The sequence below is a fragment of the Pipistrellus kuhlii genome, unplaced genomic scaffold, assembly GCF_014108245.1.
Source record: "Pipistrellus kuhlii isolate mPipKuh1 unplaced genomic scaffold, mPipKuh1.p scaffold_m20_p_10, whole genome shotgun sequence".
Classification (NCBI taxonomy): Eukaryota; Metazoa; Chordata; class Mammalia; order Chiroptera; family Vespertilionidae; genus Pipistrellus; species Pipistrellus kuhlii.
The window spans coordinates 16,597,776-16,624,506 of record NW_023425405.1 but is presented as its reverse complement, the minus strand read 5'-3'; the positions used below and the strand labels follow the sequence as shown (position 1 = coordinate 16,624,506).

General features: G+C 38.0%; 1 protein-coding gene and 1 non-coding gene across 3 annotated transcripts in view; both read right to left on the bottom strand.

Annotated features, from left to right (window-relative positions):
- Window positions 1-960: 960 nt before the first annotated feature.
- Window positions 961-26,731, bottom strand: part of NUP205 (nucleoporin 205) — a 68,969-nt gene continuing 43,198 nt past the window's right edge. Inside the window, exons 27-43 of one of the 2 annotated variants that reach the window (XM_036427854.1) lie at window positions 26,125-26,205; window positions 25,173-25,364; window positions 23,593-23,857; window positions 23,400-23,498; window positions 19,944-20,092; window positions 18,842-19,033; window positions 17,837-17,958; window positions 15,864-16,002; window positions 13,524-13,650; window positions 11,899-11,975; window positions 11,128-11,256; window positions 10,792-10,918; window positions 6,703-6,869; window positions 5,143-5,266; window positions 4,556-4,684; window positions 3,920-3,993; window positions 961-1,307 (exon numbers count right to left, since the gene is read on the bottom strand). In XM_036427854.1, coding sequence (XP_036283747.1) covers window positions 1,155-1,307; window positions 3,920-3,993; window positions 4,556-4,684; window positions 5,143-5,266; window positions 6,703-6,869; window positions 10,792-10,918; window positions 11,128-11,256; window positions 11,899-11,975; window positions 13,524-13,650; window positions 15,864-16,002; window positions 17,837-17,958; window positions 18,842-19,033; window positions 19,944-20,092; window positions 23,400-23,498; window positions 23,593-23,857; window positions 25,173-25,364; window positions 26,125-26,205 — 2,346 coding nt within the window. In that variant the 3' untranslated portion in view covers window positions 961-1,154. Of the gene's footprint in view, window positions 1,308-3,919; window positions 3,994-4,555; window positions 4,685-5,142; window positions 5,267-6,702; window positions 6,870-10,791; window positions 10,919-11,127; window positions 11,257-11,898; window positions 11,976-13,523; window positions 13,651-15,863; window positions 16,003-17,836; window positions 17,959-18,841; window positions 19,034-19,943; window positions 20,093-23,399; window positions 23,499-23,592; window positions 23,858-25,172; window positions 25,365-26,124; window positions 26,206-26,731 lie in introns of those variants that run through there. The other variant, XR_004986269.1, reaches the window with a different exon arrangement.
- LOC118714633 lies at window positions 22,427-22,556 on the bottom strand. The gene has a single exon (XR_004986637.1). It is a non-coding gene; the product is annotated as a small nucleolar RNA SNORA11 (small nucleolar RNA).

The window sequence follows — 26,731 nt, the reverse complement described above, 5'->3', positions numbered from 1 at the left end:
GTCGAGGGAAAACCTCATTCATTCCCCTCAAAGACTAAACAGCTAAAAATTGGTGCTATAAGTGGTGGACAGTAAATTAATTTCAAAATATAACAATGGCAAAGCCTTTTTAAAAAGATGCTTAAAAGCCATGGAACCTAGCCAGTGTGGCCTAGTGGTTGAGCATCTACCTACAAACCAGGAGGTCACGGTTTGTTTTTTGTCAGGGCACATGATGGGGTTTTGGGCATGCAGGAAGCAGCCAGTTAATAATTCTCTCTCATCATTGATGTTTCTCTCCCTTCCTCGTTAAAATCAGTAAATATATATTTATGTTTAAAACTATGGGAATGTTATGAGATTAAAGTAAAAGCAACACTTCAGAATTAAGAACTCATTTTCTGCTAGTACAACAGTCAAGACTCATTCCCCTCTCAGCAGTCTCTCCAATATACAAGGCTGAAATAATTGGTGAAAGGGGAAAATGGAATTTCAGATGATACAGTAGTCACTTGAATATAAATACAATAGAGCAAGAAATAGAGATGATTAATTGAATTCTTTTACTGTAATTATAACTATCATATTTTATAAGAAATATAGGCAGATGATTAGAGAAATTTCTCAATCATTTCTAAGGAACAAATGAAAATTATATTGTCATTTAAATGCAGAAAAGAAAAGTTAATTTTAGGAAAGACATGGCTTGACTTTTTGAGACATTCCTCAGTACACTATTCTACTAAGGAGCATGGCTATAGCTCATTATCCACTCTGCCCCATGGAGCAATCCTGAATATCATGGAAGTGTAATGTAGGTATAAAGAGAGAAAGAAATGAGAATTTCCAGACTATGTCTTTAATTTAGCATTCAGAATTCTATCCCTAGGGAAAAACCACCACTGTGCAAAGTTTATACTTTCCCAATAATGTTGATCATTTTCTAAGTAAAACTGCAAAAGATTAACCACACATTTGTTGTTTTTTTTAAAAAGTGTTTATTTTTTTACTAGTAAGGATGAAACCAGGAAAAGAGGTTTACAGGAAAAAATGTGCATATATAAAGAAATAGCAAAATATTTTTGGTCATAATTTAGAGACAAATTAATCTATAAAAAGGAGAGAGTTTTCCCCAGTTCATCTCTTCCCTAGAAGAGTGTAATAAGAACAGGCTCTCAGTTCCGTGATATCCTCAATAGGCCTCGGACACGTCTGACAAGAGCTTGTATGAAACTATAGCGTGATCGAACTTTTGAGTATAATCCTTCAATGTCCAGAAGTTTCTTTTGTAGTGATTCTCCAAAAGCATTGATGGCGTCAGCCTGAAGCTAGAGGTAACAGAGGACATTTCATTATAAAGCTGCATTCTCAAACATTTCTTTTATTCTGTCTTCCAATTTAAAATACCTTTGAATCTTTTATGTTGTCCTTTCTCATGTACCAAATTTTTAGACCCTAGAATTTATTCATACTTCCCCCCTTTCTTATAAGAATGTGTAAAATTTTAAATCTCCTTTAAATAACAACTGTTGATGCTGCTGTTGACATGTAGACATAGGCACAAAAACATTTCCTGGAGGGCCAAACAAGAAGTTACTGAGCGGATGCCTTGGGAGGAAAAAACAAAGGATACATTGAAAATAACTTTTATTTTTCCTTCATTATACAATTTATTAAGAAAAAAAAGTTCATGCTTTATAAGTGGGGGAAGGGAATCTGGTATACACTTTAGATTTCAGATGTGTTTTAGAATGCCTATGTAGTTCCAGATGGATCATTTTGCTATTAGACTGAAAAGCTAAAATCAAATACAAAATTAAATGAATCTACCTGCCTTCTGTTTTACATTAAAATTAAAGCACAGAGTGAGGCTATTTATTAATCCTGCATGTCTTCTAACTTTGTAACAGACCAGTCTAATGAGCATCATGAAGTCAACATAGAATTACTAGACATCTTCTGGAACATCTATTCTTTAGCTAATTCTGCACATGGCCTCACTAACATTAGTTTCCCTATACAAACCACACTACAAAATAAATTACGGTTTTGAAGTCACTAAGAGGCAAATGCAGTCAGGGCTGACAGCATGGTATCTATAATGTCCGACTAAGCATGGTTCTGAAAAATGCTGTGCCTCTGCCCCTTTTCCTGGATAAGGCCCAACCTTTAGCTTAAGAAGGGCAGTGACCAAAAGGGTTTAAGAGAAGAGCATAGGTTTTATCAAATCATGGCCAAGGACACTAATTTTAGCTGCCTAGGAGATCTAGTTTTTATTTGTTTAATATCTAATAATATTCGTTTTCCTTAATATTACACATCTGATAACTGCTTTGTTCCTAAGTCTTTGTTTTAGAAATGTTCTTCATTCAATTTCAACACTACTGACCAATGGGTTACTAAGTACATAATACCCTTTACAGTCATGTGCCACGTCATGCCTTTCAGTCAACGTCGGACTGCATGTCTGACAGTGGTCCTGTAAGATTGTAATGAAGCTGAAAAATTTCTATCACCTGTTATCTTCATTGCCATCATTAATAGAGAAAGGAATGTTCATAGTACATATCTGCTTACAATCAAATCTATGATGAAAAAAGAAACAAACCAGAAACCACCAGGGATGAATTTCTGATGAGAATGACCTCCTCGAGAAGAGCCTGAAGCAGGTCCCTCAGGAGGGATTGCAGAAGACACTGTTGTCACAGGAGATGACAGCTCCAGGAGTGTTACTGCCCTGTAAGACCTCCCAGTGGGACTAGATGCGGAGGTGGGGGACAGTGATAGTTGTGATCCTGACCTGTATGGGCCTAGGCTAATGTGTGTGCTTGTGTCTTCGTCTTTAACAAAAAAAGTTTAAAAGTAAATAAACAGAAAAATGCTTAAAGCTTATAGAATAAGGACATAAAAATATTTTTATACAGCTTTACAATGGGTTTGTGTTTTGAGCTGAGTGTTATTACAAAGGAGTAAAAAAGTTTTTTAAAAATTTTGAAGTAAAAATGTCACAATAAGGTATGGTTAACTTATTGAAGAAAGACGTATAGCTTAGTGTAGTCTAAGTGTGCAGTCTGCAGTCTGCAGGAATGTACAGAAATGCCCTAGGCCTTCACATTCTCTCACCTCTCACTCACTAACCCACCCAGACCCACTTCCCATCCGGCAGCTCCATTCACGGTAAGTGCTCTATGCAGGTGTACCATTTCTTATCCTTTATAGCATATTTTTACTGTTGCTTTACTATATTTGATATGTTTAGATACACAAATACCTTCGGGTTAAAACTGCCTTCAGTATTCTATGCAGTAACATGCTGTCTGTACAGGTTGGTAGCCCAGTAGCAACAGGCTCTGCCATATAGCCTCGGTACACAGTAGGCTGGCTATACCATCTAGGTTTGTGGGAGTGCACGCTATCGTGTTTGTACAACCACAAAACTGCTATTGGCACACTTCTGAAAATGTATCCCTGCCGTTAAACGACACATGACTGTGTAATATCATAGTCTACTGGAGTTAAGTGTTTAATGGTTACTCACAATCTCTCCATTAAATTTTCTAAAAAATTAAGTAGTATTGTCAATTTGTGCCTATAAATTCTACGAAGTTAATAAAAAAAAAATTGGGGAATTTCCAGATCTTAATGCCTACCAATTACTAAACTCTTACTAGGTTTCAGGCACTATCCTAGGAGTCTCACATATGAAACTTCAGTTAATTCTGAAAAAATTCTCTGATGTTGCACTATCTTTCCCATTTTTCTATGAAAAAATGGAGGCTCAGAAGTTAATTAAGTTGTTCCAAGTCAACAGCTGTCAGGTGGCCATGCCAGAATTCAAATCTGGCCTTTGTATATATCCTGAAAATTACAATCTTACTAACATACTAGACTTCTTTTTCCTTTCAGAAATTAAAAAAGAGCACAGAGCACTCAACCTTACCTGGTCTATGTCATGTTGGCTCACTACTGTCAGTCCACTTCTAAAATCCAGATTGGCTTCTGAAGCAAAGGAATCTGGAGACAAAAGACATACTCAAACCATCTCTGCCATTTATGCCTACAGCACTGTGGAAGAACCTGGAAACAATGGACCACAGTGCCATGGAAAACATGGGTCAACACTGAGAACCTTATTTCAATTTTCAGTACATGGAAGCCCCCGGGAAGCATTTCATCGGTCTAGGCCAGGGCTCGAAAGCTTGTCTTCTGTTTTCCCCAAGGGACCCAATACATCTCATCAATGACAGAGGCTCACTCCAGCAACGAGAACCCTGGCCTCGCTGACCCACTCCCTTTCTTAGGACAGCTACTGTGAGCAGGAGATGCTGGAGCTGGCTCACCTCTCAACGGAAAGAAGTTGAGGAGCAGCCGCTAAGATGCTTTTATGCTCTGCACAATTTCCCACGGCTAGAAGTAAAATACAAAAGTAAAGCTATGCCTAAAACCTAAGTAGCTCTCGATTATCCATCAACTCTTAGTAACCTAGACACAGAAATAAATTAAAGTGTGACTAGTTTTTCAAGGCACTGAAATCCAAAGGCATTTATGGTTCATTAATTTGCAGAATAAAGTTTACCTTGTAGCCTTCTGCTTTTTAACAATGTTCTGGAGGCAAACAAAGAATCCTGAGAATCCGTGGGTGTGCAATGTAACAAGTAGTACTCCAGGTGGCGCCAAAGAATAAATAGGCAGGTCTCTATGATAACTACAGAGGAGAGCTCAGGTAAAGGAAAACAATCTCAACAAGTGCTTTTCCAACCAGTTTCTGAGGAGGAGAAAAAAGGACTGCACCACCTAGTGATGTACCCACAGCCTAGTAAATACCAGGGGTAAGACTCCACGGAAGCTGTCTCCCCAGAAGCAGCAAGATGTGCTGAGGAGGAGGTGGGGACCGTAGGGCACTGGGCCAGCAGTCTCCCGTGTCCTTGTATCCTGTCCAGACAGACAGAAAGGTTCTGTACATTATCAGGGTTACTAGCTACTCTAAAGGAAAAATAACTCTATTTTGAAATATATCAGAAATTCACTGGGGAAAATACAAACAATAATTATGACCCTTTCCATATGGTTTTCATGCCCAAATCACATGAGAATAAAGAAACAGTTCCTACATTTGTAGGTTCTCTTAAAGGTCAAGTCCCACTGTGATTTTGTTAAGGATACAAGAACAAAGGGAAAGCAGTTTAGCTTGATTGTTGATCAGCTTCACTAAACGCCGTCTTGCTAGAACATATTTCTGGGCAGTGGAGATTTTATCAACACCAGCAGGCATCACAGACTGACACAACTAAGAAAAAGAAACAAATGCAGTAGTACGAATGACACAAACTGTCACAAAAATTAATGAAAATGTACAGTAAGAGGGTTACTTGTGATAAGCACTGTGAAAAACATTCAAATAAATCTCAACATCCTGGCAGGCAAGCATCACTTTCTAGTCAGGAAGCTAATAACAAAAAAATGAAGCAGTCGACTTACAAATGAATATTCATCTGTTGCTTTTTGAAAAACTCCTGTCCCTGAAACAGACATTTCTAATCAACCCTGAATTTCCTGTCAAATTAAGACAGAAGAGAACAGCAGGTTTTCCCAGCAGCAGGTGTAACAATGCCATGCAGCATTTCTGTAACAGCTGTCACATATCTTCTGAAGAAAATGTGAAGTAGACTTCCAGAGCATAAGAAACATGACCACTAACTGGAACCTCTGCAGTCACACTCTGTTTGGCAGACCTATGAATACATGGTTCAATTAAAATTCAGACACTGTCTCTGGCATAGGGTGTACTGAAGTGGGGATGGAAGGTCACGTACTTTATTATGATGCTACAGTTCCTGTTGTCAGTACTAGCATCGCCCACAAGCTGGCATGAGGGGGAAGGGCTGCCTGATGTAAGCCTCACAACTTTAAGGACTACCTGAACCCAGTCAGTAAATCCTGACTCAGTGGACTTGCTAGCTATGGCTTTGGGTATTCAACCTTCCAGTGCCTCAGTTTCCTCATCAGAGAAATGAGAAGAACAAGATCTGCCTCATATATTCATAGAACTTGTAGCTCAGGGCCTGGCACATTATAAACAATCAAAAAATGTTCCCTATGATTACCAGAAGAGTGGCAGGAGGGAGTAGGCATTGACTACTCGGAAGAGTGACATGAGTTTTTTTAGGAAAGCTAGTGAAACCATGAGTGACAAAATGGTCCAGGCTGCCACAGGACAGAGGAAGCTGCAGCGATGCCAAGAGATGCCTGTCCAAATGGGAAAGATGGCAGGCTCCTTAGGGAGCAAGCCTGGCAACTCAGCATCTTTAGCTGCAATAAACGCCAGGGAATGATTCTGGGAAACTGAGAGCAGGCAGTCACTTCTGGTGCTCCATCTCCTTGTCTGAAAATTTTACTAAGGAGGTACTGAAGATACTGAAGGTAGAGACATCTTACCTAAGGAAATCACACCTACTGAATCAGCACCTGTGGCAGAAGCCTGTTTCTCAGCAGACTTTAGAGTATAAATTATCTCATACAAAGGCCAGCTGCCATTCTGCTGGAGGCAGGTGGTTTTCTTGAACAGGTGCTAAGGTGAGGGACTCTTCTTCAAGTCACACAGAGGAAGAATTTCAATTCCTTTTGTCTCACTGCATACATCATCTTTACTCACAAGTCTGACATCAGTACCCTGGTCCTTATTAGTGAAGTCAGTGGCTTCACAGCCCATTATAAGATTCATACCTCTTTTATCTCATCTGGTGGAAGTTGCTCTACATTTTGTAGCTTGTTGACACTCCTCCGATGACTGTCATAGTAGCTGAAGAAATCATTAGCGCTCTGTTTCAGTAGGTAGACAATAATGCCCAAGCCAGGCAGGCGCCAATATGGAACTACTGGAGCTTGGGTATCTAACAGAGTTGAGAATAAAAAACAATGTTTCATGTAAGCATTTTATATGAATTTCAAATGACCTGTTTTAAAACAAGGGATGCACAGGAATTTAAGGGCATGTAAACTATTATTAAAACCAACCAAGACTACTTTTAAATACCATTGACAGTTCAAAGGAGTGGTTAGGAGCTACTCTGAGTCCATAATCAGGGGTGAACAAGGCTGAAGACCTTAAGAGAATAAGGAAATGTGACTAATGGACACAGATAAAGCTTACCCTATACTGACTAAAGATGTCTTTCAGAACTTTATGTTAGTTATAAATCTTTACACCCATTTCCCCACCCCAACTCCCAATCCCCAGACCATATACACAAGTTGGGAGTCTCCTGACCCCAGGTGAGTAATTCCTGCCTCACCCTACTGCTCTAGTTACATGGGTTCATTTCCAGTCTGCATCTTTCTGGTTGCTGAATTCCCAGCTCAAAGTCATTCTTCCAAAGAAAGAAGGAAAACACCAACTAAAACTTTCAAAATCTAGAGGCCTGGTGCACGACATTCATGCACTGGAAGGTGGGAGGGGTCCCTCAGCCCAGCCTGCATCCTCTCACAGTCCGGGACTCTCAGGAGATGTCTGCCTGCCAGCGGGGAGTGGGCTTCAGACATGTCCTGAGGGGTCCTTAGCGCTGCCTCAGAGGCGGGAGAGACTCCTGCCACCGCCACTGTGCTCACCAGCCATGAGGCCAGCTTCTGGTTGAGCAGTACCCCCCCTGTGGGAGCACAATGACCACCAGGGGGCAGCTCCCTGGTGGTCAGTGCACGTCATAGCAACCAATCGTTCTGTTGTTCAGTCAATTTGCATATTAGGATTTTATTATATAGGATAGCATTGGATTTTAACTTTAATGAGTCTTTTACCACAGTAATTCCATTTGGGTAGCAAAACAAAACGATCTGCCTTTGACCTGACTACCTTTTGATGAAGGTACAAGGAATGGCGAGATGTCAGAAAAGTTGCCTGCAGAGGGAACAGCTAGAGAAAATACCACTGCTATTCTACAGACAGCCTGTGCGGGCAAACAGAACACTGTTCTCTATGACTGAGGGATTTCTTCAGAAACACTTTAGCAACTTCAAGTTCAATTTGGAGATATCTTTGTTGAATGGCCCTAACTGCCATGAATAGTGAAGGAGAGATTGGCGTTTGCTTCCTTCACTACTGCCTCCCTTAACTTTGCTCCAGAGTCAGATCTCATGAGTCTTCGTGTGGAGGGGAAGAGAGAAAACAGCCCCTTATCAGTGGGTGCTGACACCAACCAGGATATCCCAGACACATCTGATTTCAGGTTTCCATTCCAGTTTTTAGTGAAGATGATACAGGTCATCACATCTACACAGAGCCTCCTCCTGGTGAACTTAAGTACCCTGGTCCTCAGTTAACAGTTGTGTGGTATCTCCCCTGGTAGAAAGACATCTAAAGAGGATAGTCTAATGCGAAGATTACTCCATAGCATTTTAGGAGCTCTCACACCGACATGCTCAAGTCTAGAAAAGACCAGTGTTCACAGGCTATCAGACACAGACCTCAGATGAAATGGCTCCTAAGAAATATGACTATAGAAACAGATTCCACAGGCAAGATCATGAGGTCTGGCAATAGAGGAACTATAGGAAATAAGTAATAGTAAATACCTAAATGATAACAACAACAATAATGAAAATAATGATAGCCAATATTTAGGTATTGCTAAGGGCCAGGCACTGTTCTCTAACACTTTACATATATTAGTAGTAACACATTTAATCCTTACAGTCATTCACTGGAGCAGAGCTTGTTATCATTGCTATTTTACAAATAAAGAAACTGAAGCAGGAAGAGAGTAAGTGAATTTTCTGAAGTCATACCAACAGTCACTTATAGAACTGGGACACAAATCTAGGCAGTTCGTCACTTGTCTGTAGTTCAAGTGACTCTCTATAACTCAGTGTTCTCAAACCTACAACATACCTGCCCACTCCCATTTCTAGAACTGGCAGAGGAAAATATGCTTGTTAACTCTTTAAAAAGCCTAAGGGAAAATAAAGATCAATTTATAAGGCTTCATAAAGTTCATCTTCAAGTATTAAAGATTAAAGAATGATAATTATTTGTGCAAGAGTAAAATGAAGTTTTAATAATTACTACTAATACATTATTAGCATATGATTAATGTTTTTTGAAGAATAAATGACAAAATTAGGATTTGCTTTGAAAATCTTGTGTTTTTTTAAAAATTTAAGATTTGAGGGGGGAAGAGAAGGATTGCCCTCTTGATACAGTCAGGTCTTTATCAAGATACAATCACCAATTGCCAGATAGAGAGAGGATGGATGAGGTTAAATGTCACTGCTGGGTGATATGCAAACCACTGTTCTGAATGAGGGGTTTAGGGGAGGACTGCCAATCATTCCAAGGTGAAGATGATCTTTTACCTCTGCTGAACCACCCAGAGAGCACATATGAGGATCAGTATCTCCCTAAAGTGGGACTCCTTTTTATTCTAGTGATCTTCCTGGAAGCAAACTTTTTGAATACAGGACAAAGCTAGAACTATGTAGAATTAATTTGCTTAATTATGTCAAAGCCATTGTTTTATATCTCCAATCTAAATGGTTTAATACCCATTAATAGCTATGTCTTCAATTTCATTAAGACATATTCTTACCTAAGTAAGACTACTCTCCAAATGAATCACTGAAAAGTATCTTTTAAGTAAAGGTAACTTGTTAGATATTAAGAACTTCTGCTTCCAAGTATGACAAACTAAAATCATACCAGACAACAGGTAAAAAACCTAGACACAATACAAAAACAACTACCTGACGGTACCAGAGTGAACAGAAACAGGAACTGGTAGGGAATGTAATATACAATTTAAAATTAACCCACATGCAAACAACTAAGAAAGTGGAAGACATTCTCAAAAGACAAGAAAACCAATCAAATCTAATCTCAGATTACCAGATGTTGGAAATTAGTGAATGAGGGTTTTAGAGTAGCTATTCTGACTATCTTAACCAAGAGAAAACAAAATATGCCACAGTCAATAAAAACCACAGGATATCTCAGTAGAAAAAACATAAATGATATAACAAAGCCGAATGGAAATTCTAGAACTGAAAAATACCATTTCTGAAATAAAAAATTCACTGGATATACTTAACAGCCAAATGGAGCTGACTCAGGAAAGAATAAATGAACTTGAAGATAGAGCAACAGAAAATATTTAAGGAAATGAACAAAGAGAGAAAAAAAAAACATTTTTAAATGAACAGTCTCAGGGACCAATTACATGCTATCAAAATAGTCTACTATATGTTTGGAGAGAATGGGGCATTATATTTTGGTATTTTCACCCAGCTAGCTTATTCTCCAAACCTAGGTCCTTCCTTTGGGGTCTCAAGTACTATGGAGAACTATACTTTGGCCACAAGACTCTTCTAGATTTATCCTCAGAAAATCTAGAATTTCTCTATTCTCTCAAGCTTCCCAGTCTATCTGCAGGTCTGACAATAGTACCTCCTCACCACTCCTTAAAAAGTTGGTTTAGCCGAAGCTGGTTTGGCTCAGTGGTAGAGCGTCGGTCTGCGGACTGAAAGGTTCCAGGTTCGATTCTGGTCAAGGGCATGTACCGTGGTTGCGGGCACATCCCCAGTAGAGGGTGTGCAAGAGGCAGCTGGTTGATGTTTCTCTCTCATTGACGTTTCTAGCTCTCTATCTCTCTCCCTTCCTCTCCGTAAAATATCAATAAAATATATATTTTTTTAAAAAGAAGTTGGTTTAAAATTTTCCCATTGTTACAAAAAGAAAAACAATCACATCTTACTAGAGCCAACTAGAACTTGTCATAATCATAACAACTTAATTCCTCATATACAGAGAGAAAGAACAAGGTTCACCTTGCCGGGGTCCATCTCTATTCATGGTTTCTGACAGGCTTGGGGTGAATAGGCACACAGCGTGCTGAAAGGTCGGGGAACTCTGCATCATGAGTGACTGGCAATATTCCATGACGTTGGCACAAATCTACAACAAAGAACAGTAACAAAAATATTAGCTCCCAAATGTCCTAGTATCATTAAAATCCAGATAGGAAGAACAAAGTTATGATCAAATTCTAAACTGACAAGAAAGTTATAAATTAGTATATAAAATTACCCAAATGTTACTTTTATCAAATATTTCTAAAACATAAAAACCTTAACGAGTAGGTACACAGTTCTCACTCCCCTTACCTGTTGCATAGCGAGTTCAATCTCATCTTTCTTGTTCACTCTGTCTCCTTCCACATTATCATCTTGAAATTTAAACTGACGGAGTCTGTCAGAGCCACCAAAGCGACTTAATAGTCCCAAGCACTGGCGCTAAAAAAGGAAAAATATTTTGTTAATATCTAGTTAAATATTTTAAATTAGCAACCTCTCTTTCTTGAGGGCTATAAAAAAAAAAAAAAAAAACTCAGGGGAGAGTGGAATCACTCTTAAACACGTCTCATTTCTTATTCTAATGGAGGTATCTAAAGCTAGCACTATTAAATTCACCTTTTTGCAAATGTCTATGATTGGCAGTCAACTCATTACAAAAATACCAATTTGTTTTTAGCAGTGAGTAAATCCCAACTAGAATCTATGTGTTTGCCAAAGAATTCTCTGTATCACACCAAATAATTCCTTGGTACATACTCATTAAAAAAACACAAGTCAATAAACAATGAGAAACAAAGTGAAATGGCAAATAGAAGACAATCTGTAACAAGCACAGCCATGCCCTAACTGGTTTGGCTAGGTGAGTAGAGTGTCAGAAGTGTGGGAAGTCAATGATGTCTAAAATTGGATAATCAAATAGTAGCAATATAAGCATATTATTTAGAGATAACAAGGATCAACTAAAATAGTTGAAAGGGTTTGCTCAAATCCAGACAGCATATTGGGGAGGATGAGTGAAGGGAACGTTGTATTTTGCTAAAAGTCTTAGAACTGCTCTTTAAAGAAATAAGAATCAGTTACCTGGAATCTTCCAATATGTCCCTGTAGCTCCATCAGCGATCCTTCATTTACATCAATATCCAGTTCACTTAATATACCTAGAAAATTTGGAATGCCTTTAAATATAGTTTTATAATCAATAAAATAAAAACATTAAAAAGCTAAAAGGAGCAGTTCTAGTATTTTATAGTCTTTATTTGCATAAATAGATACAGACTCTACCAAGAGGATTTTGGAGAAATTTAGATATCTAAATCTAGATCAATTAGTGATTTTTAAAAGGCACTTTTCAAAGTTATTGAGAAAAATCTACTTTTTGTCTATTGCTATAAAAGGTAAAAATTTCTAAAGTCAGCAGTAAATTATTTTTTCATGAAAGAGTTAAGAATATAAAACACTAAGAATAAAATGCATTTCTCTAGGTATTGTATCATTTTATTTTTTCTTTTCCTTTAGTCAAACTAGTTTTGCACATATGCAATAGTTTCCATTGAACTTCTCTGTATGGACCATTTTCAAAATTCCTAAATCAAGCTGATCAATTTCTTACAATAACACGGACTCCAAGCAAACCCACAAGTCATTATCCCATTGGTTTCTTTCTTTCTTCCATGACCATGGACATGCTGAGGAGAACCCACCTGAACTTGTCTTAGCCACCCTAACTTTCTATGCATTTTCACAACCTCTTTAATTCATTTATTTCCAACCTTATGCTCCATAGCCTATAAACCAGAATCTTAGCCTTTGCTCCTATAATGACAGTCCTCTTTGTAGGTTTTTTGGCCCATGACCTCAACACAAACCTACAGGATATACTGGCACATGCTGGCTTGTTACGCCTCACCTGAGCTTCATTACTCCATTAGATGCCAGCCCTGCTCTCCTCCTCCTCTGGGAGTCTGCTCCCAGATTCACTTTCTTTAAAACTTCCCTGCCACAGAGCGTTTTTCCTCACTACAGTATTTGAAATGTGTCAGGTCTCTCTTATATTCCAAAATAAGGCAAAAACCTGGTTTCTGTCAAATATGTCAACACTACCATGGAACTTTTCCCTTTGTCCTCGAACTTTCTGTACTCTGCAACATATGTTACTATTTCCCATTCTTTCCCCTTTTTTATTTTTTTGTGGTTGTTTTTTTTGTTTTTTGTTTTTTTACCTCTGCCCATCAACTGCTGCTTCTATTTAAAAAGACCATCAATTCTCAGTTTCTATAGAGCCCTTTTGTTAAATGCCACCTGACTACTCTGTGTACCATAAGTTTTACTTTCAACTTCAAAATCCTTTTCAGAATATCTGTGAGTCAGAAAAATTAACCTGCCAATAAGTATTTGAGGAGGTGTGACATATACAGTACTGGACTAGGCAATATGGGGCATACAAAGTTATAAATGGACTTATAATTTAATGGGAACATTTAAAACAAATTAATTATATTATAGAATAATATGTATGTACGTCAAAATGACCGAACTTTTTTTTAATAAATAAATGAGATGGTGACATTAACCATGAAACGACGTATGTCAAGTCTGACTAACCTGAGGACTGTCTGTACCTCAAAGTAATTAAAACCTCATGCTATTAAGTGCACATGTAAGTTTGAAAAGAATTATTAAAAGTCTGCTCAGCACACTCAACTCACCTGGAAGTGCTGCTTTACTTATAATTCCTGTGAGCAGAGCCAGTTCCTGCAAAGACCCAGCACTAACGTCCTGGCAACGCAGGATTGCTTGTATGGTATCAGAATGCGAAATGAGAAACTGCAACACCTACGCCGAGAAAAAGGAGGAGAAACAAAGACACAGAAGTGAAAGAACAGCCCTAGATGGTTTGCTTCAGTGGATAGAACGTGGGCCTGAAGAAGGAAGAGTCCCAAGTTTGATTCCAGTCAAGGGAACATGACCAGGTTGCGGGCTCAGATCCCCAGTAGGGGGCGTGCAGGAGGCAGCAATCAATGATTCTTTCTCATCATTGATGTTTCTATGTCTCTCTCCCTCTCCCTTACTGTCTGAAATCAATAAAAATATTTTTAAATAAAATAAGTGAAAGAATAGAAAATTATAAATGTACAACTTATCTTTCTTGTAACATTGAAACAAGTAATTCAATGTAATAAAGAACCTTAAACAAGCAATTGCCCTTTGCACTTACATAGCTTATTTCTTAAAGAAGCAAACACTTACCTAAAATTCTTAAGAAAGTTAAGGGATTACTTCAAGGTTTAAAAATTTAGCCCTGGCTGGGTAGCTCAGTTGGTTAGAGCATCTTCCCAATATGCCAAGGTTGTGGGTTCAATCCCCCCCAGTCAGGGCATATAGAAGGAGTCAACCAATGATTGAATAAATAAGTGGAACAACAAATTAATGTCTCTCTCTCTCTCTCTCTAAAAATCAATCAATAAATTTAAAAAGTTAATATATTTAGAGGCTACTGTAGAAGAATATACCTTAGAAGTAGTGTATGAAAACTATTGTTTGAACTCTATTTTATTTCTTTTATTTTTTTCCAGATGGAAATAGAACATGAGTTTGAAATCAGTGGGTATGAAAATGAGTTACGAAGTGGCTCTATGAAAGTCTGCTAATGTGACATGGGAGAATCACATAAAAGCTTTTGTTTAGTTCTCCTTTGGATGGGGTAAAATGACTGAGCTCAAAACCCTTACCTCCAAACTCTGCCTTTCCACCTGGGATTTACAGTGCACCATCATGGAGAACCTTATTTTCACATACAAGGTGTCCTCAACTTGATCATAAATGCTTTCACAGGGATGATGCCCAAACAAGCCGAACATGTGAGTCAGGAACTGTGTCCCTTTCAATTTTTCAATTCGGATTCCTGTCTTAGCCCATAATCACTGGATGTGGAGCTTGGTAATCTGTATTTTTTAAAGATGCTCCTTAAGAGATTCTGTTGTTGTGATTAAGCCTGGTATCAGAGAACTGATGTCTTATACCACTATGGCCAACTTCTACTAAAAAGTCTTAACCATAATACTGTAGAAGACAAGGGAAGTGTTTGAGTATTAAAGAACTGACTCAAAGCCCAGCATGAAAGGTAGAATATCACTTAGACTAATTCAGTACAAAATAAGGTGGCATCTTAGAAACAGCAGCATTCTATCTTGACGAGATAAGCCTGAACTGATGCAGGAAAAGCAGATAAAATTACCAAAAATTACTAGGACTTAGTTCTTGAGGGTATCACAGTAATAGAGCAATACAATAAGACTGTAGTTTCATAATGACAAGCCTAATTAATCAGTGAAAGGCTAAATTATATATTGCATTATTAGTTTAAAGAAATAATATATATATTGTAGGTTTCACTGAAAAACAATGAAAATAAAACTAATTTCTGGAGTGCTAAAAAATATTTTTTATTGAGTTTGAAAATTCACTTTTTAAAAATATATTTTATTGATTTCAGGGAGAAAAAAAGAGGGAGAGCTAGAAACATCAATGATGAGATGTGCCTTTAACAGGAATCGAACCCGGGACCCTTTCGTTCTCAGGATGACCCTCTATCCACTGAGCCAAACCAGCTAGGATGAAAATTCACTTATTTATATTACTTCAGTCTCTAAATATCATAACTAAATGTGGTGTATCACCTATCTTTTGTATTTACTGCAAGGCCTAACCTGGAATATAGCCTCCTCTCAATAAATACCTGGCTTAATTAGATATATTTTAGAAGCCAGCTTATTCCTATCACAGTTTCCTTTACTAAAGAAAAATTTAGATCTCTTGCTTTCCATCTCACTATTCTATTAATTAGCTGTAGTGTTTTATTTAAACAAAGTATAAAAACAGGCCAATGAGGTTCAGAGTAAAGTACAGAGCCCTGTTTTCAATACCCAGGTGGGTGACAAACAGGATGATTACAGTCAATTCACTCATGCTTTCTATCCTAGGGTTTCTGCATTTGTCACACGAGGATTTGGCATGAGATAACTTAGTATGCCAAAGGTTCCCCTTACCTGCCCTGCTGCCTGCAAGTGCTGGGCCATGCTCGATGTGAGGATGACCTGGCACAGGCGGAGAGCTGGAAGGAGAATCTGCCGGTACCGGTCCACTGGAGTTGGGATGAACACAGGGGGCTCCCTCATGCCAAACATGCTTCATTCATTTCCACCGAAAAGGAGAGAGCAACAGTGCAAGGGTTAAGATACACTCACACATCCCTGACCATCTATCTCCATGGCAAACCACCACAGAAGTTATTTTTAAAATCCTTAGTAAGAAAATCTGCATAATTTGAAAAAGCAATGCTTGAAATTTCCTCAGTATATTTATTCTACTCAAAATGTTCCCTTGGGCCATAGGGATTATGAGTAAGAAACAAATAAAAACAAGTCTTTCTCCAAATTTCCCTCTCCTGTTCCCAAAGCCAAAAGTTAATCTGCATTTGTAGTCTATTATATTTTTTAAAAATTTTTAGTTAAAATGAGGTTGTAAGTCATTTGACTTTTAAAGATTAAATCTCAGATCACTGTAGTTATAAAATTATTACCTATTATAAATGTTTACATTTAAAGTTTTAGACTAAAGAAAATGGTTGCCTTCTGAAGAGGAGGGAATAGACAGAAAACATGAAAATAAAGGAAATAGCCGAAACCGATTTGGCTCAGTGGATAGAGCGTCGGCCTGCGGACTGAAAGGTCCGAGGTTCGATTCCGGTCAAGGGCATGTACATTGGTTGCAGGCACAACTCCGGTAGGGGGCGTCCAGGATGCAGCTGCTCGATGATTCTCTCTCATTGACATTTCTAGCTCTCTATCCCTCTCCCCTCCTCTCTGTAAAAATTCAATAAAATATATTATATAAAAAAAAAAAAAAAGAAAAAAGAAAAGGAAGGAAATAAAATAAGAGAAAGGCTTTGCACAGACAAATGCCATGATCTGAGAAATGTAATTAACTCAATCCTTTTTGTGTAAGGTGAAAATAGTAATTCTCGTGTTTAAAATTTTAAAAAGCAGCATTAACCAATTTTTTGGAGGTAAAATAGTTCTATTGTTAGTCCCGAAAAATTCAAATACTCAGCTTGCCAATGGATCTTTTGAAGAAAATTATTAAAAAGTGTTATTTGCCACTAGGTGGGCAAGCTATTTGCCTAACAATGTTGTAATCATGTAGACAAAAAAAGGAAAAACAAAATCTGTATTCAAACTGAACTGGGAAATTTGCTAAGAAATCTGAAGCTTAAAATAACATGACCTTTTGCTTTCAAATTAGCAAGCAGTTGGTAAAATGTTAAAATGAGGAAAATATAAGCTGCTATTCCAATCTCAGAAATAGGAAATCCACAATGAACTATAATTTCATGATAATACTTTCAAGGACCACTATCATTGAAAACATGTATTTCAACTATACAAAACAAAGTTGGGTAAAAAATTTACTAACAAAATACTCTTCCACTTTCCTATTATATTACTGCTATAAAATAGAAAGTATTAGGTCCCTACCCACTTTTATCCTTATTAGCAATTTCCATTTATTAGTACACTAGAGGCCCAATGCATGAAGATTCATGCAAGAATGGGCCTTCCTTCCCCTGGCTGCCGGCACCGCCTTTGCTCCAGCCAGAGCTGCCTTTCCACCTTCCCATGCTGCCCAGAGGCCCAGAGCAGCTAGGGTGGTGTGGAACGCCTGCATTGCCCTGGCCACTGGGCACCTGCATATGCAAAGTGACCCGGCATCTTTGTTGGGTTAATTTGCATACCCACTCCTGATTGGCCGGTGGGCATCGCAAAGGTACGGTCAATTTGCATCTTTCTCTTTTATTAGTGTGGGTTTCTAATATGTATAACCCACCCAACACCCCCCAAAAATCATTAAGATAAAAGAGTACTGCTCAGATGGAATTATAAACCATTGACAAAATTATGTTGGAATCTCTTTTTTCCCTTGTTAAACCTTCACAGAGAACTTAATCTATATGGACACTTACCTCTGTGAGTCCATTTCTGGGCGCATGTCATAGACTTGGCATTGTGCCAGCCTCACAATCACCCCCGACCTCAGCAGCTCTAAAGCACCCTGCTGTATCTTAGCCACTCTTGTGAGAAATGCCTAAGAAGTCACCAAAGAAAATCATCACTGCAGAAATAATATCAAGTACTTGAGATAAAAAGAAGACCCTTATAGCACACTTCTGATCTTGAATCATCACTGAAGAGGAATTCTGGCTATGAAAGGACACATTACATCATCTTTGTCAAAGGATTTTCTGAGGATTGAATGGCATAGCAAATCCGAAGTGCTGCATGCATGTTTTACATGAATTAAGTATCCAACTAAACAGTGCTTTCTGTTATCATCACGCGGCTTACGGAGGGAAGATTGTTTGCTCGGCTCACAGCTGTATCCTCACATACCTAGTGCCACGCCTGGTATATAATATGTGTATTTAATAAATACACGAATAAATGAGTAGAGGAATGAAAAAATTAATAAACAATCTAGACTTTAGTGCTTCTATTTCTGTGACACTGTAAGCAATCAGAAGCAGAGAAAACTGATTTGGAATAAAGGAAATGATGAATTAAAGACTGCATGGAAATCCTGTGCCTAAAGCAGAAGCAGCACATCTACATTGGAGTGCACGTTCAGGAGGCAACTGTTGTGCCAGCACCTTGTTGTGGAAGGATAACTTGGCTGCCTGCCCGCCTCACAGAGCACTGAGTGTCACATCTTTCACCACCACCAGCAACGTGAGCAGGCAGCAGTCCCATTATCCAACTACCCCGCTCAGGAACATTTCAACTCAACTTTGGCATGCTTAGAAGATACGTTTCTAGCACATATCCCCAAATTTAAAATTTCTGAGAATGATTCTGGACTACATGATAGAAATATTCCAAATATACTAGTCTACATTAACATTCTTTACTACATCTATCATCCCAAGAGGAAACCAACGGCAATCTAACTTCAAATGAATATAAAGCCTTACCATTTTGGACTCATAAGTATAAAGAGCTTTTAGAAGTGGAGGTTGTGGCGTGAGTAAGCTCTGCAAAGTATGGTCATCTTCCACCAAGCTGTCCACGAGCACCTTCAAATAGCCGCTGTTGGACAGGTACAGCAGCCACTGCTGCTGCTTGTCCACGGAGACGATCCGATCAAGCAGAGCCAGCGCCAGCATCTGGAAGTAAATTCAAGTGTGAGACATGGAGGAGGCTACCAAATTGAAGACAGAAATGGCCTTCTTCTGGAAATATTCAGAATTTTTCTTACAAGAAAAACCATTGCTTGCAATAAAACTTTTTTTTTTTTTTTTTTTTTTTTTGAGAAACAAAGCTATGTATTGAAAATCTCAATTGGTAAATAAAAGAAAAATTTTCAGGGTAAAGTTTTTTCCTGAAACAAAACCTAATACATTAAAATAATGTATTTAATATATTTCAGCATAATCTATTCTAAACATTACTTATTAGAGCAAAGATTTTTTAAAATAGCTTTTTTCCCCTAATGGTAAAATTTTACACACTCACTATAGAAAAGTATACAGAAAATACATAGTTTGATAAATACAGTTAATCCATTTTGGTCTATCTCTACCTAGTCTTTTTCCTATGCATAAGAACACAAGCATTTTTTAAAATATAACTGAGAATTTACTATATCGATAGTTTATATAGTACGCATTTCTTAAAATCCTGGTTTTAACTACAGTTTATATTGTATGCATTTCTTAAAAACCTGGTCTCCCATGGTTTTCAACATGATTCATATGCTACGTAATTTTCCACCAGCAGAAAGTTGTCTGCACCACCTCTGTTATTTCTACTAGTGTCAGACCAACCTCAAAATAGGCAAAAAGATTACTCTGAGGGAAAATTCTGAACTAATTGAGATTCTAAACAGAATTAAACAAAACATATGACTAAATAAAATAGAAACTCCAAATTATAGAAAATAAGCAAATTCACTAAAATACACTGTAGAAAATAATTCTCAATATATAACATATTTAAAAAGTTGAATCAGTTTATAAGAAAAGTAATAAGTAAAAATATTTGTTCAATTATAATGCTAAACAGGAGCTACTATACCCTTCCAATCTCGTGACCATCACAGGCATCTCGACAGACCACTTCCATGAGGGCAGCACCGTAGCTCTCAATGATGGCTATGTTTTCTCTCTGTAATTTACTAAACACATCTTCAGGGGCCGTCAACCTTTCCCACATGGTTTTTTTGGCTAAAAGAGTTACAATAGAAAAAGTTAAAACATTCCAATTTGATCAATGAATCATTATACTTCATGCACATGCTGGTAGATATTATCTGTCAAACTACAATAAGAAAACATTACAAAACAAAAATATGATGATGTGTGGTGTTAAGGTCAAGAGAAACAACATTCAAGAACTAAACAAATGGAGAAAACTTAAAACTGAATTCTGTTTCTCATATCTGTCAGATAAGCAAGTTATTTCATCTCAGTAAGTCAGATTCCTTTTACACAAAACAAGGTAAATGGCTGCCCAAAATATGGTGGTACATTAAAAACACAGTAAAAGTGGTATGGAAAATAAGTAGATAAAATTAAAATTCAGTCGTTTTAAAACAAAACAGAAAGTAGTACAGTATCTGGCATAAAAGTATATACTCAATGAAAACTTATTAAATTTAATATTTCTAATTTAAAACTTAAAAACACTATTACCTAGAGGGAAAAGGTACTTTACCACTTAAAATAAGTCAAAATAACCAGTAAATATGGCTAAGAAAAAAACTAATTAAGTGATGAAAGTATTCGAAACATTGATCATTTGAAAATTACAAACAAAAAATTTTCTTTCAGGTCATATTGCTATACTACAACTTGATAATAATTTATCAAAATCATAATATAGAGCTCCACCTAGTGGTTAAGTGGTAATTTTGCCAATTCAACTAAATACAATGTTAAAAGAAGAAAATAGGGGAGTTATGTTGGGGCATAAGGGAGTGGGATCCCCATTTCTAACTCTCACTTATAAAAAAAGTTCCTCTGTTTAAAAAGCTTCTCTAAACTGTTATTTTATTATTAATGACCTTAGAAGTATTTTTGTACATTATTTAAGAGGGTAGGGCATTTCTTGGCCAACATCAACAAATCAACAAACGACAAGTGTTGGCGAGGTTGTGGAGAAAAAGGAACCCTCGTGCACTGCTGGTGGGAATGCAGACTGGTGCAACCACTGTGGAGAACAGTGTGGAGTTTCCTCAAAAAACTGAAAATGGAACTCCCATTTGACCCAGTAATCCCACTCCTAGGAATATATCCCAAGAAACTAGAAACACCAGTCAGAAAGGATATATGCACCCCTATGTTCATAGCAGCACAATCTACAATAGCTAGAATTTGGAAACAGCCTAGGTGCCCGTCAGCAGATGATTGGATCAAAAAACTATGGTACATCTACACAATGGAATACTATGCTGCCATAAAAAAGAAGGAATTCTCATAATTTGCAGCAACCTGGATGGAATTGGAGAACATCATGCTGAGTGAAATAAGCCAGTCAATGGAAGAGAAACACCACATAACCTCACTCATTTATGGATAATAAAGAACATTATAAACTGATGAACTAAAAGATAGACATAGAGACAGTAAAGCAACAAGCAGACTGTCAAATTACAGTGGGGAGGGGAGGGAGATCTGGGGGAGATAAGAGATCAATCAAAGGACTTGTATATATGCATACAAGTACAACCAATGGACACAAAACTCTGGGGAGGGAGGGTATGTATGGGGGGGGGCAATGTTAAAATATGTACACAGATAATAATTTAATAAAAAAATGTAAAAAAAAAAAAAGTTAAAAAAAATAAGAGGGTAGGGCATTTCTATAAATACATCATTTAGCTATTATTACCTTTTAAGAAAGAGATTACATAAAAAATATATAACCAATAAAGAATAATATGAGATAATCTGGGTCTTATACACAGAGTGGGGTTTTATTTATTTTTATTGATTTCAGAGAGGAAGAGAGGGGAGAGAGAGAGAGAAACATCAATGATGAGAATCATCCATTGGCTGCCTCCTGCATGGCCCCTACTAGGGATTGAGCCTACAACCTAAGCATGTGCTCTTGACCAGAATCAAACCCAGGACCCTTCAGTCTGCAGGCCCATGCTCTATCCACTGAGCCCAACCAGCCAGGGCCACAGTGTGATTTTTAAGAATCTATGTACAGATCCCTGGCCGGTGTGCCTCAGTTGGTTGAACGTTGTCCCATTCACCGAAAGGTCACTGGTTGTATTTCTGGTCAGGGCACATACCCAGGTTGTGGGTTAGTTAGATTCCTAGTCAGGATTGGATCCCCTACAGAAGGCAACAGATGGGACTGATGTTTTCACATAAGTCTTTCTCTTTCTTTCTCTTTCTCCTTTCCTCTCTCTCTAAAAAAAAAAAAAAAAAAAAAAAAAAAAAAAAAAAAAAAAAAAAATCAATGAAAAAATATATATTTTTTCTTTAAAAAGAATGTACAAAATGACAAACACTCCTAAAGATTCTTTTTTTTTTTTTTTTTTTTTAAATATATATAGGGCTGTAATATCACAGGAAGGTCATGGTATCTTGCCACCTGTGAGAAGGAAGCCCAAGTTGCTGTTGGATGTGTATATTACAAAGCAGCCATTCTTCAGGCGCTCTACTCTCTCCACATCCATCCTAAAGATTCTTAATAGGGTACAAGGAGTCCATTATCCAAAAGTGCTTACAATAAGTTCCTAAATAGCAGAATAACTCTGGTTAAACTGACTGGTCTATTGAAATGTCAAAAACATTTTTCATATCTAGAGACCAAAGAATCAGCTTATAACTATTAATTAAAAATACTACATTTTAGAAAGCAACATTTATCAATATTTAAATATGCATATCTTCTAAACAAGAAATTCTACTTCTTGCACTTTGTCCAAGAAAAACCTCACATTGGTAAAAAAGACATGTATGCTACAGATGAGCATGTAAATGGTAGAGGGCTATTCAAGAGAATCTATTAAAAGAAAAATGTGCACACTCTTGTCATGAAATTCCACCATGAATTATTTTTCTTGAAAAATACATAAGCATATAAAAGACTACTTAAGACAACATTTTTTATAGTAAAATTAGAAATAATTCAATACCTATGAACAAAGAAAATTGTAAAATAATGCTACTTCCGTGCTTTGGAAAAACAGAGCCATTTTACAAGGCTCACCTATCTGTGTACTGGGCTGCACTACAAAAGAGGAATGAGGGTGCACGCACCACAGCACATTGTTCAGTGAACCAGGGGCAGGACAGCGAGTTAAAACATAAGCTAGACTCGTGTTCGAGGGTTCGTTTTCACAGACTACCTTCATAATTTCAGAAAACTAACCATTCTTCTCTATTTTAGAGTACACCTTTAAGTGATCCCATAGATTTGTTTATTACAGCTTTGCTTAGACAAAAGATGGAAAGTGATTTTTAAAAATTTAACAAGTCCTAAAACGGAACAGATTAGAGACCTATCTAATTCTACCTGTTTCTAAGGTGTCCGGTTCATCGGGTCTCTGCGCAATCTGTAGGTAATAAAGCAGAGAGCCATACAGGTGTGTCCTCACTCGCTGGAACCCACCACCTAGGGAGACATAGTAGAGTAAAAGCCATTTTTCAAACTCAAGTTAAAACAAATACAAAAGCTATAATTTATAGAAAATTTCGATGGAAAAAACCTGTCTTCAAAATGAAGTCTAACAGTTTCTTCAAAATGATGTGAAGGGAAGAATCTCCAACGGAAGTGAAATCTACCACTGGGTTCTGTGCTGGAGGAGAGGTGAAAGAGCTATCAAGCATAAAAGCATAATGGGCCTCTCCGAGTCCCGAGGCTGATGGCTGCTTCTGCTCTGTGCGCACGGCTTGGCTTAGGTGGGCGGTCAGGGTGAACACAGCACCTGCTACCACTGGCATTAACTCCTGTGCTGCCTCATCATCCAGTATCTTAAAGTAAAAAGACAAATCAGAGTGAGGATCCTGCTTTCAGCTACAGTAATTAATATATTTTATACTAGAGGCCTGGTGCATGAAATTCATGCACTGGATGGGTATCCCTTAGCCCAGCCTACACCCTCTCCAATCTGGGACCCCTTAAGGGATATCGGACTGCTGATTTAGGGATCGGGCCTAAATCTCAAAATCAGGGACTGCTGACTCCTAACCACTCACCTGCCTGCCTAATTACCCCTAACCACTTCTGCCTTCCAGCCTGATCACCCAACCACTCCCCTGCCAGCCCGATGGCCCCAACTACCCTCACCAGCTGGCCTGTTTGCCCCCAACTGCCTTCCCCTGTCAGCCTGATCACCCACAACTGCCCTCCCCTGCCGGCATTCTTGTGATGGCCATATTGTGACGATGTGTGGGCAGCTACCTTGTGATGACGCGAGGGTGCAAGGGCCACCTAGGCTTTTATTAGTATAGATATGCTTAGCTTTTCAATTACTATAAGAATATAAGAATAGCCGGGACCAGTTTAGCTCAATGGATAGAGCGTCGGCTTGGGGACTGAAGGGACCCAGGTTCGATTCCGGTCAAGGGCATGTACCTTGGTTGCGGGCATATCCCCAGTGGGGGGTGTGCAAGAGGCAGCTGGTCGATGACTCTCTCTCATCGATGTTTCTAACTCTCTATCTCTCTCCCTTCCTCTCTGTACAAAATCAATAAAATATATTTTTTTAAAAAAAAGAATATAAGAATAGCATTACAGTGTTCCAAGAAAATAAAAGCTAATAAACAGAGAGAAACGTGTTTTTAACCAGAAGGGATTCCCTTCAGAATTCCCTAGGGGGGTTTTAATGTCAAATTATATAAATGGCCTCACTACTAGTGTCCTATTCAGTAGGTCTGGTGTAAAATTTGTCCACGTGGAGTTTTAAAAACTCCCTAGATAATTCTGATACAAACTCTGGTTCAGAATGACAACTATACAGAATTAATACCATTTTCAAGGAAAGTCTTAATATTGGTACTGTGCAATTCTATCTAATCCTAATCTAAAACTTAAAAAAAGGAGTTTGGAAAACTATAATAATAAAATCATAATATGCTAATTAGACTGGACATTCTTTCTGGATGACCTTCTGGACGAAGCCAGGGCTGCGAGGGAAGCCCACGTCCTGGGTGCCAGAGGGAAGCCAGTGACAGCATCCCGGGGAAGGCCTACTCTTGCCCAAATTTTGTGCATCAGGCCTCTAGTATGTATGTATATATATAAACATTTGTTCAGCAGTCTGAAGTAATTTAGGAAGTATTTCACCTTATCATGCACATCTTGTAAAATATCACGAATGATCAACTGTCGGTCCTCTGTCTGAATGAGGTCCTGGGGACAAGCTGTCAGTATAATTTCGACCAGCTGCCTCCATGACTCCAACACATGCCGTTTTGCATGAAGACATTGCAACAACTTGTTTCTTCCTACCACATACTGAAGTATGGTGCTGATTTCCTAAAGCCAGAGAAATTGAATTACAAGATTAACACATGGCAAATACAATCTTTTACCAACAGTCTCCAATTTTCTCACAGTCAGGTAACCTGAAAACATTTACAGAATATTTTGGAAACTTTCTACATGTATGTCAGTCAGCAGACAACTTTCCATGTTATATTGGTGGCCAGTGCTATGAAAAACAATATATATGGCTATGTGTGTGTATGTGGCTGTGTGTAAGGCAGGGAGCAAAGGTGGTAGGGGTGGAAATCAGCTTTTTTATAACCCATCTTCTTTCTCCTTTCAATTATCTACTTAAACTAAATCTGGAGCGCTAGAGTTATCTAGAACTCAAGTTCAATGGGATGTTTCCTTGTCATGTCTTTTATTTCTTATTTCTTGCTTTTGCTTAGCCAGCTGTTTCCATGTATGTGGCTTTTCCCATCGGACCTCTTACCCACAAATCACCACTTGTGACAACAAATGACTTTCTCCTCCCTCATTGATAGGGAACAAGTGCAGTCTAATATACAACATAAACGAGCTGCAAATCCTTAACTGGCCTACCAGAAAAAATGTTACTTACTCTGGCATCCAGACATTAGCTTCAGTTCAGTTCATAAAACTTATGAAGTAAAAAAATGAAAGATTCCATTAAAGTTAAAATTTTAAGTAATTTACTTATTAATGAACTAGAAGTCCATTTATTGGGTTGTCTTCTAACTGGCAATTTAAGAAGTTAAAAGTTTAAAATGAACAGACTCGATAGACTTACCTCCATTAGCAGAGGTCTCTGTCCTATGGCTGCCATACCCTGAAGAGCATTTACTTCAGCTACGAGAACTCTATGAAGAAGCTATGTAAGGAGGAAAAGAGAGAAAAATAAGACTGTTTCAGACACTGGTAGAAGAGTAACCCCTAGCAATTCCTATAAGCTTCCCTAGAGGGGAAATCACAGACACCTGTATATAATCTAACTGTGGCACTATCCGGTCTCCAGTCAGAAACATCAGATATCCCTCACATTTGAGAGTGGTACCAAAGAGCCTCCTACTAGTAAGGTCATTACCATTTACCTGGCAGAAAGTTAAATAGTTAAAGCCACTCCATAGCAGGGGGCAGGGATGAGAAAGATAAAGATGATAAAGTTTATCATAATAAGAATGCATCCTGCCTAATTATCCTATATAATAAAAGCCTAATATGCTAAGTGTCCAGTTGTCTGTTCAACCAATCAAAGCATAATATGCTAATGATATGCTAAGGCAGCTCAACTGCTCCCCATGATATGCACTGACCACCAAGGGGCAGACACTATAACTGATAAGTTAGTTTGCTTCTGGGGTCCAGCCAATCAGGACTGAGACGAGCTGGACACGCCC